The sequence below is a fragment of the Primulina huaijiensis genome, chromosome 3, assembly GCF_012295235.1.
Source record: "Primulina huaijiensis isolate GDHJ02 chromosome 3, ASM1229523v2, whole genome shotgun sequence".
Taxonomy (NCBI): domain Eukaryota; kingdom Viridiplantae; phylum Streptophyta; class Magnoliopsida; order Lamiales; family Gesneriaceae; genus Primulina; species Primulina huaijiensis.
Window position 1 is genome coordinate 3,667,208 of NC_133308.1, and position 14,271 is coordinate 3,681,478.

The window sequence follows — 14,271 nt, forward strand, 5'->3', positions numbered from 1 at the left end:
ATGTGACATCATGAGATAATCAGTTGAACAAGGGGAATACTTGTTTGACACACAAAAATAGGCATATATTATCGAATTAAATTACAAAATTTCGACTTTAATTATAAGCGTCATCTCAGACCTGGTAGGTATTGGAACTTTATACTATCAAGATATACTGCACTTATATTTTTTGGAGTAAGTCTCTTGTGAGACGGATCAACTCTACCGATATTCACAATAAAAATTAGAATAATGCTAAAGGTACAACCAATATATCGTTACAGCGATATTTACAACCATTATATCTCGAGATTTTACTGTTATATCGCGAGATTTTGTATTCCATATATAGTCAAATTTTGACAAATTGAATTTTTGCATGGAATTTTTTGTGTTGTACAAATTGATGTACAAATATAGATGTACATGTAGCATCACTCTAAAAATTAATATTTTTTTATGGATAACCAAAATAAGATATTCGACCCACGAAATTGATTCGTGAGACCGTCTCATAAGAGTTTTTGTATATTTTCTGTCACATATGTGTTGCACCATATAGCTCCAATTGAGTTGGCGGAATTTTTTTTTTTTTTTTCATAATTGAATATCGAACATTAGATTTTATTCCAACTTGTAACCAGATAAGCTATCAACAGAATGGCAATTTTCAGAATTTTCTGAACTAGAAGTTATAAAATATTAAAGCAACAGCCATGAATATATTCCCATCTGGTGTGCATCACAAGCCATGCATGTATATATGGTAGTCAAACTCAAACTCAAACAGTCAAATACAATGAACTTATAATTATTAAAGATGTATTAATAATGCTAAAAGTTTAGAAAACTTGTCATACAATTTTTTTTAAAAGTTTAGAAAACTTGTCATACAATTTTTTTTTTAAAAAAAATTGGGTCAGTCAAAAGACACCTATTAGAACAGTTCCAACACTAGTCGAAAAGTATTCCACTAAAATTCTAAGATTAAAACAAGCACCAAAATCTAGCCGGTGAGGCAATATATGACAATCACTTTCTTGTGAGGAGTGGAGTTCGTTATCTCTTCGTTCGTGTATGTCTTAAAAATGCATTAATCTTTTTTTTTGCCTTTTATGGAAGCCCTTAAATAATTTTTAAAAAATAATATATGAAAAAAAAACTTCAATATTTAGACGCTTAATTATAATATCTATAAATTGCTTCATATATTGCGCATCAAACAATCCATATTCATCTCTTAGAAACATGCAATCAAAACTCAAAACTCCCACTAATTTCATGCTCCTCCACTTGTATCTTTTTCGTCTTCTTCTTCTTCTTCCATTTTGTTTGAAATCTGCGTCGTCGTTTTCATTCAAAATCCCAGGACTCAGTCCCTATGATCGTGATAAAGTAGCATTAAACCTGAGAAAGACGGATAAGAGTTTCTCTGAATCCGCAAATATTTTAGAAGATTACAAAACATATTATTATGATCAAACCCTTGATCACTTCAACTACGGACCCGAGAGTTATGCAACTTTCAAACAAAGATATGTCATCGATCTCAAACATTGGGGCGGCTCAAATTCGAGCTCTCCGATTTTTGCATATTTTGGAGCAGAAGAATCCATCGATATTGACTTGACGGCTATTGGTTTTATCAATGATATAGCCCCAGATTTCAAGGCTCTTGCAGTTTACATTGAAGTGATTAATACATTTAATTTCTCTTTTTTTTTTTTTTGAAGAACTCAATTAGTTTAATTAACTTACATATATCGTTTTCTATTTACAATATGGTGCAGCATCGTTTTTATGGAAATTCAATCCCTTTTGGAACATTGGAAGAAGCCTTGAAAAATGAGACCCTACGAGGGTATTTTAGTTCTGCTCAAGCCATAGCTGATTATGCGGAGGTTTTGTTGCATGTAAAACAAAATTTCTCTGCGCACAATTCTCCGATTATTGTTGTTGGAGGATCCTACGGAGGAAGTAAACTCATCATCTATACACAAAATAATCTATGGGGCCAATCAAATGTCACACAAGCACGATATACATATATATATTATATAAAGGAAATGATTTTTTTTATATTAATCCGATTTTGATTTTGATCCATTAAATTTTCATAATTTAATTTTGTAAAATAACTTTTAATTTTCGACTACTTTTTATATATAGTTTTTTTCTTTTCAGTGTTGGCCTCATGGTTTCGGCTCAAGTATCCTCATATCGCAATTGGTGCATTAGCATCTTCAGCGCCAATTCTTTATTTTGACGACATCACTCCACAAAATGGATACTATTCCATTGTCACCAACGATTTCAAGGTTGGTTATATTCTAAATTCAGATACTTATTATATTTTTTTTTTAAGGAGAAAAGGTTTTTTTTAAGTACTTAGTTTTTTTTAAAAAAAATTTGCTTTTTGAATGTGCAGGAGGTTAGCGAAACGTGTTTCCAAACTATTCGAGAATCATGGTCTGAAATTAAGAGAGTCGCCTCCACACCCAATGGCCTCTCCATTCTAAGCAAAAAATTCAAGACTTGCTCGTAATACTTATTTTTTGTTTATCATTATTTTTTCTATATGTTTCTTATTTCACAGATTAAAGCAAAATAAATTATGCATTCCAGTAATAATTTCATAATTCAAGTACTAAAAATCATATTTTTTATGCATCAATCAAAAATTAAATTAAAGAAATTAAAGTAGAATTTAAGGTTTATCGGTCTGTAGGCCAAATTAATGTAAACCATAATTATCTGGGCACTATTTTGTTTGTTTGTTTGTTTTTTTTTTCTTCTTATTATTATCATTCAATTTCAGGCAATTGAGCAATTATTATGAGCTACACAATTTCTTGCAACTCATGTATGCATCGGCTGCTCAATATAATGATCCAGTAACTAATCCAGTCTCACGGATTTGCGGAGGGATTGATGGTGCTCCGGAGGGGACTGATATTCTTGGCCGGATCTTTGCCGGTGTCGTTTCTTATAAAGGGGATCAGCCATGCTACAATACCTCTAACCCCCCGGATCAAACTATCATGGGATGGCAGTGGCAAGTGAGGATATTAATCTTATATTCGTCGCATTATAAAATTTTATAATTAAAACCGTTTTTTTTTGGTATATCTCGTTAATTATTAAATGTGACGGTCCAAATTAAATATGTTACGTGATGATCAATATAGAAAGTTCTTTGAATATTAATTACTTAATTTACGACGACTTTGGAAATAATTAGTCAGTTTTTTAATTTTTGTAGACTTGTAGTGAAATGGTGATACCGATTGGCATTGACAAAGATACGTTAATGATTCCACCATCACCCTTCAATTTAACGCAATACATCGAGGACTGCAAGGGAGAATATGGTGTTCCACCACGACCTCATTGGGTTACAACTTACTATGGAGGCCAAGTAATATTAATTTCTTTTAATTATTACATTATTTTAATGAAAACTTTATATCAAAATAAAATAAGGAGCACCAACTTTCTTTTTTTATTAAATAAAATATCTGTTAATTATATATGCAGGATATCAAACTGGTTCTTCAAAGGTTTGGGAGCAATATTATTTTTTCCAATGGTTTAAAAGACCCGTATAGCAGTGGAGGGTATGTTCATTAACATATATATATATATATATATATATTTAAATTCTACTAAATATTCAAATTTAGAATTTATATGATCATGTTTTAGTCTTTCAAATTTAAAAATACATATAAGTTAATCATATATTTTACGTAGAAAGAAATTATTATGATTCTAAAAAAGGTTAATTTCCAACTATCATGAATAAATGCAATAGATGGTGTTTATTCATCTAATTAATTTAAAATATAAGATAGAGAGTGAGTAATAAAATTTGGAATATAAATAACACTGCCCATAATTATTTTCGTATATGTAGACATATTTTGTATTTAATGAAATTAATTTTATTTTTGTTCAACAATTTTTTATTTTTATTTTTGGGTATATTGATATGTGTAAAAAGGGTGCTGGAGGACATATCTCAAAGTATTGTTGCAGTGTCTACAACCAATGGTATGTTTCCAATTCCAATATCTTTGTAAACAAATAATTCCCCATTTCATCTACTGATATTTAATTAATATAAATCTTGATTTTCAAGCGTAAATATATTTGTTTATAAAGTTGAGAGTGACGACCATAGGGTTGATCATCATCAAAGAAAGAAAAATTCCTGGTCTCAAATTGAAAAAGTAGCCTCTCCACTTTGCTCGAAATAATTATATTTTAGAGAAAATTGTATTAATTCTGTAAGTTAATTTATTTTGGATTTTAATCATATAATTTGTCAAAACGAGAAACCATTAAACTTATTGAATATTGCTCATTTGACAATGATATTTTCCTATGTCGTCGCTCATAAAACATATGTTACACACATTATAATACAACTAAAGCAAAAATAAAGTTATGTAGGAATGCAAGAGCGAATTCCGTGTTTCACCACGACCTCACGGGGTCACAACTTATTATGCAGGCCGTCATATAAATACATATATTTTGTATCTGATTAATTATTTTATTTTATCGCATATGTTAAAATAAAATAAGGAGAATGTATTATTATTACCATTTTTGCGTGATGGATATAAAGGGTGCTATAAGACATATCACCAAGTATACTTTCGTTATCGCCGAAATTTTGTAGTTCATCTGACATCAAAATCTCAAATTTGAGATGAGACATCGGATTCGAGACCCAACTGTAACAATTCTCACTCTCAACAAAAAAAAAATTCTCTTTCGGTATCTACAACCAAATGTTATGCTTCTATCTAATTATAATTCCATCTTTGTCAAGAGTTATTTCCTTGTTGATTGACAAACCCTATATATGAACGGGTTTTAATTAATGGTCGAATATTTTCTTGTTCTCCGGAAACTAATTCTTGGAGATTTTTATTTCATTATTTTGCAGGTTCTCATTGTTTGGACCTTGTTTTTGGGATGAAGACAGATCCAGAATGGCTGGTGATGCAACGAAAAACTGAAATTGAGATCTTCAAAGGATGGATCCAAACATATTATGCGGATCTTCAAGCTATAAATTAATAAAAAAAAATATACTATTAATTCCTAGATATGATTGTGCTAAATATTAATCGATACTCGTCTGGTTAAGTGATATTTAATACAAATATTAAGCTTGAAATTTAAACTTCTTTCTTTGTTTCTTTTATATAGACTTGGATAATCGTCCCCTTGATAAAAAATTTGAAGTAGAGTTAATTTCAAGTTTATAATATTAACATGATATCAAAGTTTGATTCAGCTTTATGTGTTGGACTTCTCTTATGGTTCACTCGCTAAATATCTTCTAAACTTTGCGCTCCATGCATGTGTTCATTTTTGGACGTGAGAGGACGTGTTAGATGTCATACATAGTATGCATTAATTTTATATATGGACTTGAACAATTCTCCTTGAGCAAAAATTTGGTGTAGAGTTAGGCTCAAGTCTATAACATTAACATGATATCAAAGCTTAGACTCACTTATATGTGTTGAACTTCTTTTATGAGTCACCCACTAAATATCTTGTAAATTTCATGATACACATGTTTGTTTCGGTGTGATGAGGTGTGTTACATGTCCTATATCAGATGAATTAAGTTCTTGAGAGTTGTATATATGGATTTGGACAATCCTCTCTTGAGCTATCTTTGGAGATGACGTTAAACCTAAGTCCATAATTTTAACAACATGGTCGTTCAGTGAGTCACCATGAACGAAATTTTTTTTAAAAAAATGTTCATATTTATAAATAAATTTAGAACTTAAAATCTAATGTCTTTTTTTCAAAAAATCTTGTATATATGTGTAAATTTTATGTTGGTTAATTATCGCAAAAGTTCTTGAACTAATTTTTCACAGTTGCTTCCGAAAAAATGAAATTGAATGACGCCATTAAGTTGTAATTATGGTGCGAAATTGATGATATTACCGAGTACAAATTTATACATTTAAATCGAAATATTTATCTCCTATAGCTGGAAATTTTGGTCATATAACTTGCATTGCGCCAAACAATAAAATTCGAATTCATATCATCATTCTTCAACAACATATATCTACACTCCGTTGAAAAAGAACTAAAACTGACAAAAATTACAAATAAGTGGACTCGAAAACATAAATTAACCAACAACGGGAACAAAAACGGACCAAAAATATAATTTTCCCAATTATATCATAAATCAGGGTATCATATTCTTTTAAGAAAATAATAATTGACTAAAGTATTAGCAAATTAAATATCCGAATATAATATTTTTGACATGGTTACGTTGTAAGACACCTAAAACAAAAATTCTCTCTTAAGATCACAATCAAACAAATACATATTTGTCAATTCAAAATATTTCGAGTAAACAACATTGACAATAAAGAAAACATAACCAAATGATGCAATAAATTTTGTCCTATATTATCAAAATGGAAAACGCATTATATAGCTGGACGTTGAAATCGAATATCTTATTGAATCATTTTTTTTTTTTTTGAAAATTAAACATTCATAACATCAAGTCGGTAAATCCTGAGACATAATACAAGACAGCCAAGACGGAATATTTCCATCTAGCCAATATAAACTAGAGTAGTTATTGAATGTTCTATGAGCAAAAAAGTGTGTCACGGTATTAGCCAAGCGATGCATATGCTCGATTGTTGCAACGTAAATACCAAAAAAAAAATCTAAAAAAAAGTAAAGTTCATCGTAGGTGTGTCCTAAGATAATTCCCATGGCTAACAGGGATAGGGAAGACATCCATATATTTCCAATATTTATTTATTCGAATCTATCATTTGATAACATAATTTGAAAATAATAATTTAACGTGTGAAACATAAAGTCGATATAAAGTTTTTATGAGATTGTCACACAAGTTAATTTTATGATATGAATCTCTAACCTAATCCGAAAATATTGTTTTTATGTCAAAAATATTATTTTTTACTATAAATATGAATCAGATCGATTCTTCTCATGAATATAAACATAGGGAGATCGAGTTAGTGGAGACATATTACAATGAGAACAAATTCTGTAGCTTCATTTACATCGACTTATATTTTAAGTTTTTGTTAATTTTGAGAGATATGATTATGTACGAATTACTCTGTGATTGAAGCGATCGGATAGTATATAATTAAATACTGATAAATTAATAACGCTTGGCCGATACTTTTAGGTGGCCCACTTAATATGTCCACACATTAAAAAAGCTAGGTTGTTTTATGTCGAGTGAAAAAAGATGAATTTGAATTAAATCAAAATAAATTTGTAATTTGGTTTTGTAAATTTATCTTTTTTGTAAATTTTTATATGTTGTTAAGTTTTAGTCACGTGATATGGACATGACACTCGCATTTCAAGCGCCGACATGATATTTTCGATGAAAATTGATTAAATTTATCGAAACTAAAATTTACAAGGCTAAAACTCAATTTTAATAATATAGATAACCAAATTTACAAATTGATATGCACGAAAATTTTTACAATTTTATCTCAAATTAAATATTAGACGTACACTAAAAAAATAATAAAATAAAAAATAGACCAACATTTTGGGCCTAAAAGTTTTTAGCATGCAGACCCCCCTAAAAAAGTAAGATTGATTGTGATTCATTCCTCAAATCTAAACAAAAGTTATAATTTAGTCTTTGAGATTCATTCCTCAAGTCCAAACATAAGTTATAATTTAGTCTTTGCATCATAAAAACTTAGCTTTAACTCTTTTATCTGATATGTTTTTCATTAATCTTCCTAAACTTAAAAATTTTTGAGTTATAATTTAGTCTTTGAGATTCATTCCTCAAGTCCAAACATAAGTTATAATTCAGTCTTTGCATCATAAAAACTTAGCTTTAACTCTTTTATCTGATTTGTTTTTCATTAATCTTCCTAAACTTAAAAATCAAAATATTATATTACATATACTCAAACTAAATTGATTGATACTCAATATAACTCATTTGGTACCTAAAATAAATAAATAAATATATATATATATAATTAATTAATTAATTTGATTAAGTTGATACTTCAAATTTATACATGATATGTGTTATACTATCAATGATTTGCACCTATATTTATTGTTTCATATTTCATGTCTTACATATGACATAAATAACATATCCAATTAAAATTCGTTGATATCTGAAACTCATACATTTATGTTATAATATCAACAATATGTATCTATTATTATTTTTTATTATAAGTATTATTTTTGCAAATGATCGATGAATCATCCTAGAAATCATGTTTGTCTTTTCTTTTTTGCTCTTTATTTTCAAAATTCAAACCTCGTAATCTCCTCTAGGCTCAATCCATAGTCCAAAAACCATTTATTCTTTTATCTCTTTTATGTCTTGTTATCGTCATCTTCAATGAACTCTCGGATGCTAGTACTTTTTTCTGATTCATTTATGTAATAATCAGCAAATATATATATATATATATATATATATGAAGACAGAATTTATTAAATTTGATGCTTAAAAAATGAGATGAATCATGAGTTGTGCATTTGGTTTATCCCGTCAGATAAAAGATATCTTTGTTTCAGATTTTCCCCTATATACCCACTTTGTTATATTATATATAAATAGCTTCGTGTATATATATCATTGAACTTGAAATTAAGAATCCTTCTCTCTCAAAAACATGGCAGGAAAAGTACTTGTCACTCCCACTTTCATGCTTCCACTCAATCTTTTCCTCATTCTTCTTCTTCCTTTTTGTGTGAAATCTGCATCATCATTTTCACACAGAATCCCAGGACTCAGTCCCTATGATCATGATATGGAAGCATTAAACCGTGACAAAAATTTATCCCATGAATCTGCGAATATTTCAGAAGATTTCCAAACATATTATTATGATCAAACCCTTGATCACTTCAACTACGGACCCGGGAGTTATGCAACTTTCAAACAAAGATATGTCATCAATCTCAAATATTGGGGCGGCTCGAATTCGAGCTCTCCAATCCTTGCATATTTTGGAGCAGAAGCATCTCTCGATGATGAGTTAATGGTTATTGGTTTTATCAATGATGTCGCCCCCAGTTTCAAGGCTCTCGCTGTTTACATTGAGGTGCTTAATACATTTAATTTCTCAAGTTTTCTCGTTCCAATATATTAAGACCCGAAATAGTTTAATTTACTACATATGTCGTTTCTTCTTACAATATGGTGCAGCATCGTTTTTATGGAAATTCAATCCCGTTCGGAACATTGAAAGAAGCATTAAAAAATGAGACCCTACGAGGGTATTTTAGTTCTGCTCAAGCCATAGCCGATTATGCGGAGGTCTTGTTGCATGTAAAACAAAATTTCTCTGCACACAATTCTCCGATTATTGTTGTTGGAGGATCCTACGGAGGAAGTAAGCTTATCATCAATATTAATTAATAATTGTTAATTTAATCATTTATACACGACAGTATAATTAATGCATGGCACATATATAATGCAAATATGACCAATAAATTTCATTTCACTCAGTCAAATTATACAATTTTTATCTGTTCATTTAAGTGAAAAAATTGCATGCGTTGGTTAAAGTTTCTTTTTAATAATCTTAATGTACGTATTTTCAGTGCTGGCCTCATGGTTTCGGCTCAAATATCCACACATAGCCATTGGAGCATTAGCGTCATCAGCGCCAATTCTTTATTTTGATGACATCACTCCACAGAATGGTTACTATTCCATTGTCACCAAGGATTACAAGGTTAAACGTATAATATTTTTTTACCATAATTTTTAAGGAAAAAATGAATTAAATTAAGTTTTTTTAATGATGCAGGAGATTAGTGAAACGTGTTTCCAAACTATTCGAGATTCGTGGTCTGAAATTGAAAGGGTCGCCTCCACACCCAATGGCCTCTCAACTCTCAGTCAACAATTCAAGACCTGCTCGTAATATTTATTTGTTCTATTTCTTAACATATTTTTCATGTCTAGTTACTAAAATTATTTTAGATAAAAAGAAATAAACAAACATTTGAGACGTGCAAACAAAATTAGTTTTTTTTTTTTTGGCCCCTCAATTTCAGGCAATTGAGCTATCATTATGAGCTACAGTATTTCTTGGAATCAATGTACACAAGGGCTGCCCAATATAATCATCCGCCAAATTATCCTGTCACGAGGATTTGTAGCGGGGTTGACGGAGCTCCAAACGGAACTAGCATTCTTGGCCGGATCTACGCCGGAGTTGTTTCTTATAAAGGCAATCAGACATGTTATAATATTACTTTTGGTATTCCTACGGAAACAATGATGGGATGGCTATGGCAAGTGAGGATATTAACATTTCATTCATGGAAAAATTACAATTTCGACGCGATTTTTGTTTCTCATCATCTCATCTCACAAACCAAACATTGTTTTTAATTATATCTAAGTTTTTTTTTATCATTACGTTTTTAAAATTAAAGAATCGACCAAGGGTGAATCATGCGAATTTTCAACCAATCTAATTCGAGATTTTATAACGCTAGCTAGATTAAAATAAAATTCTACAAAATTGTTGACGAGTCAAATATTATTAATTTTTGTAGACTTGTAGTGAAATGGTGATACCGATCGGCATTGACAATGAGACAATGTTTCCGCCATCGCCCTTCAATTTAACACGACGCATCCGGGAATGCAAGGCTGGATTCGGCGTTCCACCACGACCTCACTGGGTTACAACTTATTATGGAGGCCATGTAATATTAATTTCTGTATCTAATTAAATATATATAATGCAAACTTATATTGAAATAAAATAAGGAGTACCATATTTTTTTATTAAATAAATAAAATATCAATGGATTATGCAGGATATTAAATTGGTTCTTCAAAGGTTTGGGAGCAATATTATATTCTCCAATGGGTTAAGAGACCCATATAGCAGTGGAGGGTACGTATGTTCATTAAATATGTATACATCTTTCCGTATATGCAAAAATATTGTGTTAATTTATTAAATTTATTTTATTTTAATTCAATTTTTTTTTTGTGGAATATTGATATTTATATATTATAAAGGGTGCTAGAGGACATATCAGAGAGCATTGTTGCGGTGTCTACAACCAATGGTATGCTTCCTAATTATGTTTAGTAAAAAAAATTAAATTATTTTTAAATAAAAACTATTGGTAAATATCAATAAAAACTATTCTTTCTAGCTTTATATAATGGCAATAAATTATGAAAACAATGCACTTGATTAGATGTATTAATAAAAAATTCGATTATTTTTAAGATAGAGTTGACTTATTTTTCAAGGAAATTAAACATTTTTTTAATTTCCTATATTTGATCATCCAAAACTCATTATCTCTACAAGACCGGGCTTTAGCTCAATGGTCTCACCCACCAGCTTAAGCTGGCTCCCTCCCCGGGTTCGATCTCCCTCCCTAGCGTGCGTTGTAATAAAAAAAAAACTCATTATCTTTACTATCGCATAATACTTTAACTATTTTGGTTTGTCAATGTAATACCAAAGTTTATTTTCAGTTTTACCATTACATAATTTGTTGTGTAAAACTTTGACGGTGTGAGTTTTATTAATAATCTTTTCTCCATTTTTTTCTCGAACTTCTCTCTATTTTATATCAGAGCTCCGATGTTTTCTTCTCTCTTGTAGTTTTTTAAAATATTTATTCTTTCAAATAATTAAATTATGTGAGTATCATCTGTGTATGTATTATTTTGCAGGTTCTCATTGTTTGGACCTACATTCTGGGAACAACACAGATCCAGATTGGCTGGTGCTACAACGGAAAACAGAAATCAAGATAATGGAAGGATGGATCGAAACATATTATACCGATATAGTTGGAGCCAAGGGAGGGCTAGACTCGGCTTCAACCCAATCGGCCCCTTGGACTTATTACCTTACGGGTTTTGCTCAAATTTTCATTTACATGTTTTTCTTTTAAACTTACGTACGTATTCATTGATCACTCTAAATTGGATTTAAAGTATTTGGAATATTAACTAAGGACCCCTTTGAGCTGCTACTATATGTGTGAGACCACGAGTCATTTCTATTTGACGGAATTATTCAACGACATTGGAGAAAATAAGTTGTAGAATTAAAGCTAAAAGGCTCTCTCTAAAATTCTATGCAATCCCAGCATTTGTGAGACCGTCTCACAAGAGACCTACTCATTTATTTAATGTCGACGCTCCCAACAAGAAATGATCGATGAAACTTCATCTAATAATCAAAATTCTAATTTTTGCAACTAAAATAATGGCATAAACAATTGTATTGGAAGAGAACAAAAATCTAAAACTAAAAAAGAACTCTAAGCCTAATCTCACAAATCAGAGATGAATGTATGTATGATACAAACAGAATAATAATCATCAAACTACGTACGTACATAAGCGAAAATAATCAATTTTTTTCACAAAAAAAATATAACAAAACAAATATAAACTATAATTTAAATACTAACATATGCAAGAAATAATTATGATCAAATTGAGTCAAAGTCAGTCTAAGGATGCAATAAATTATTATGATCAAATAATTTTGTAATCGGAAACTTGAAATATCGATGGATTTTATACTCCTCATTGATGTTTATGATACGGAGAACCAAATGTGTGAATTATTAGCAGAGAATAACGTATCGGTTTTCTTTTTTTAAAGAAAAAAATTTAAAAATCTTAAATATATTTATTCGATTTTGTATCCATATAGTTTGTTTTAATCAATATTTATGGATAATATCATTCGGTTTCAAAAACAAATATGAAACTAAGAGTCTAAATCTTTCATCCTAGTTACTCATTAATTTTATTAATGAAAGTTAATGTAGGCCATTTGACAATAAGTAAATACATCCTTCAATGAATAAATCAAAGTCGAGTATCTAGGCAAAAACTTGTGTGAGACGGTCACATGGGTCGTATTTTGTGAGACGTTTCTCTTATTTGGGTCGTCCATGAAAAAATATTACTTTTTATACTAAGAGTATTATCTTATTTGGTCATCCATAAAAAAAGTATTATTTTTTATGTTAAGAGTATTACTTTTTATTGTGAATATCGGTAGGATTGACCCGTCTCACAGATAAAGATTCGTGAGACCGTCTCACAAGAGAACTACTCCAGAATCTGTCATTTTTGCATCAAAATCAATGGGTCAAATAAATGCTGTTAACTTTTTTCAGTAAAGCATAGGATCGTGGTCGTGGAGTTTCATTTTTTATTTCTTAAAAAAGAAACATAAATTACAATTAGCAGAACATTACAATTAGCGAATCTTGATATATTAAGATTTTAATTAACTAATTTTTTCATGTAAAAGATTTATGATTTGTATTTAATTTAGTCCACCCAATTACAAAATCCGGATTTGGCTTCTGATATTTCGTCACTAGGGCGTCCCATTATGATTCTCTTTTATTTTGTTTGTCCCATGGGATCATGAAGACATATCACATATTTGTCCTATTTTCATGGCATGGTGTGTTGATGAAACTCTTTTCGAAATGGCAAAAATATCTCTTAAATTCACTACATAATTTTTACTAGAGTAGGTTTCTTGTGAGGTGATCTCAAAAATTTTTATTCGTGATACGAGTACTCAACCCTGCTCGTATTTACATTAAAAATTATACTTTTTTATTGGTGATCCAAATAAAATATTCATATCACAAAATTGATATGTGAGCTCGTCTTGTAGGAATTTTTGTGTTTCTACTACTATATCTTTTTTCCAAATCGAATTCAACAATTGAGAAAAGAAAAACGTCTTAATCGACGCTAACTTGCATGAGTCTATAAATTGACATGTCAAGATCCTGTTCTGACACACAAAATCAAGTCCGGAAAGGATCTTGACACGGGACCAAAATTAACATATGTCAAGATCTAGACTCGTGTAGGTAGTGCCAACACAGATAGTAAGGAACAAACCTTTAGAAAAATTCTCCAATTATTGTTGTTGGAGAATCGAACGTTATGAAGTAAGCTTTAATCTTCAACAATTAATTAATCAGTGGTGCACAATATATCATAGGCACATCAAGTAGGACCAATCAATTTCATTTCATCCATTCACTCTGGGAAAAAAAATTGGTGAATTTTATAATCATATATAACAAATCAATTCAAAATATGACAAACTTGAAAATTTTATCGTAACCTGGAAAATCAATGTATTTTCATTTTTCACTAGACAAACTCTCTTCTTCTTTTTTTTTTTTTTTTTTTTTTTTATATTT

At 30.0% G+C, this 14,271-nt stretch overlaps 2 protein-coding genes across 2 annotated transcripts; both read left to right on the plus strand.

Moving 5' to 3' along the window:
* Positions 1-1,210: 1,210 nt before the first annotated feature.
* LOC140973144 (uncharacterized) lies at positions 1,211-5,179 on the plus strand. The gene is made up of 9 exons (XM_073435743.1): positions 1,211-1,674; positions 1,773-1,959; positions 2,167-2,300; positions 2,411-2,523; positions 2,801-3,041; positions 3,245-3,400; positions 3,520-3,599; positions 3,986-4,035; positions 4,940-5,179. Exons 1-9 carry the CDS (start codon positions 1,231-1,233, stop codon positions 5,071-5,073), a joined length of 1,539 nt encoding a protein of 512 aa, XP_073291844.1. The 5' UTR covers positions 1,211-1,230; the 3' UTR covers positions 5,074-5,179.
* A 3,538-nt stretch (positions 5,180-8,717) lies between these two features.
* On the plus strand, positions 8,718-12,042 carry LOC140972095 (uncharacterized). Its single transcript, XM_073434562.1, has 9 exons — positions 8,718-9,128; positions 9,233-9,419; positions 9,634-9,767; positions 9,843-9,955; positions 10,093-10,336; positions 10,600-10,752; positions 10,867-10,946; positions 11,075-11,124; positions 11,747-12,042. The coding sequence occupies exons 1-9, from the start codon at positions 8,730-8,732 to the stop codon at positions 11,968-11,970; spliced, it is 1,584 nt and encodes a 527-aa protein (XP_073290663.1). The 5' UTR covers positions 8,718-8,729; the 3' UTR covers positions 11,971-12,042.
* The last annotated feature ends 2,229 nt before the right edge of the window (positions 12,043-14,271 follow it).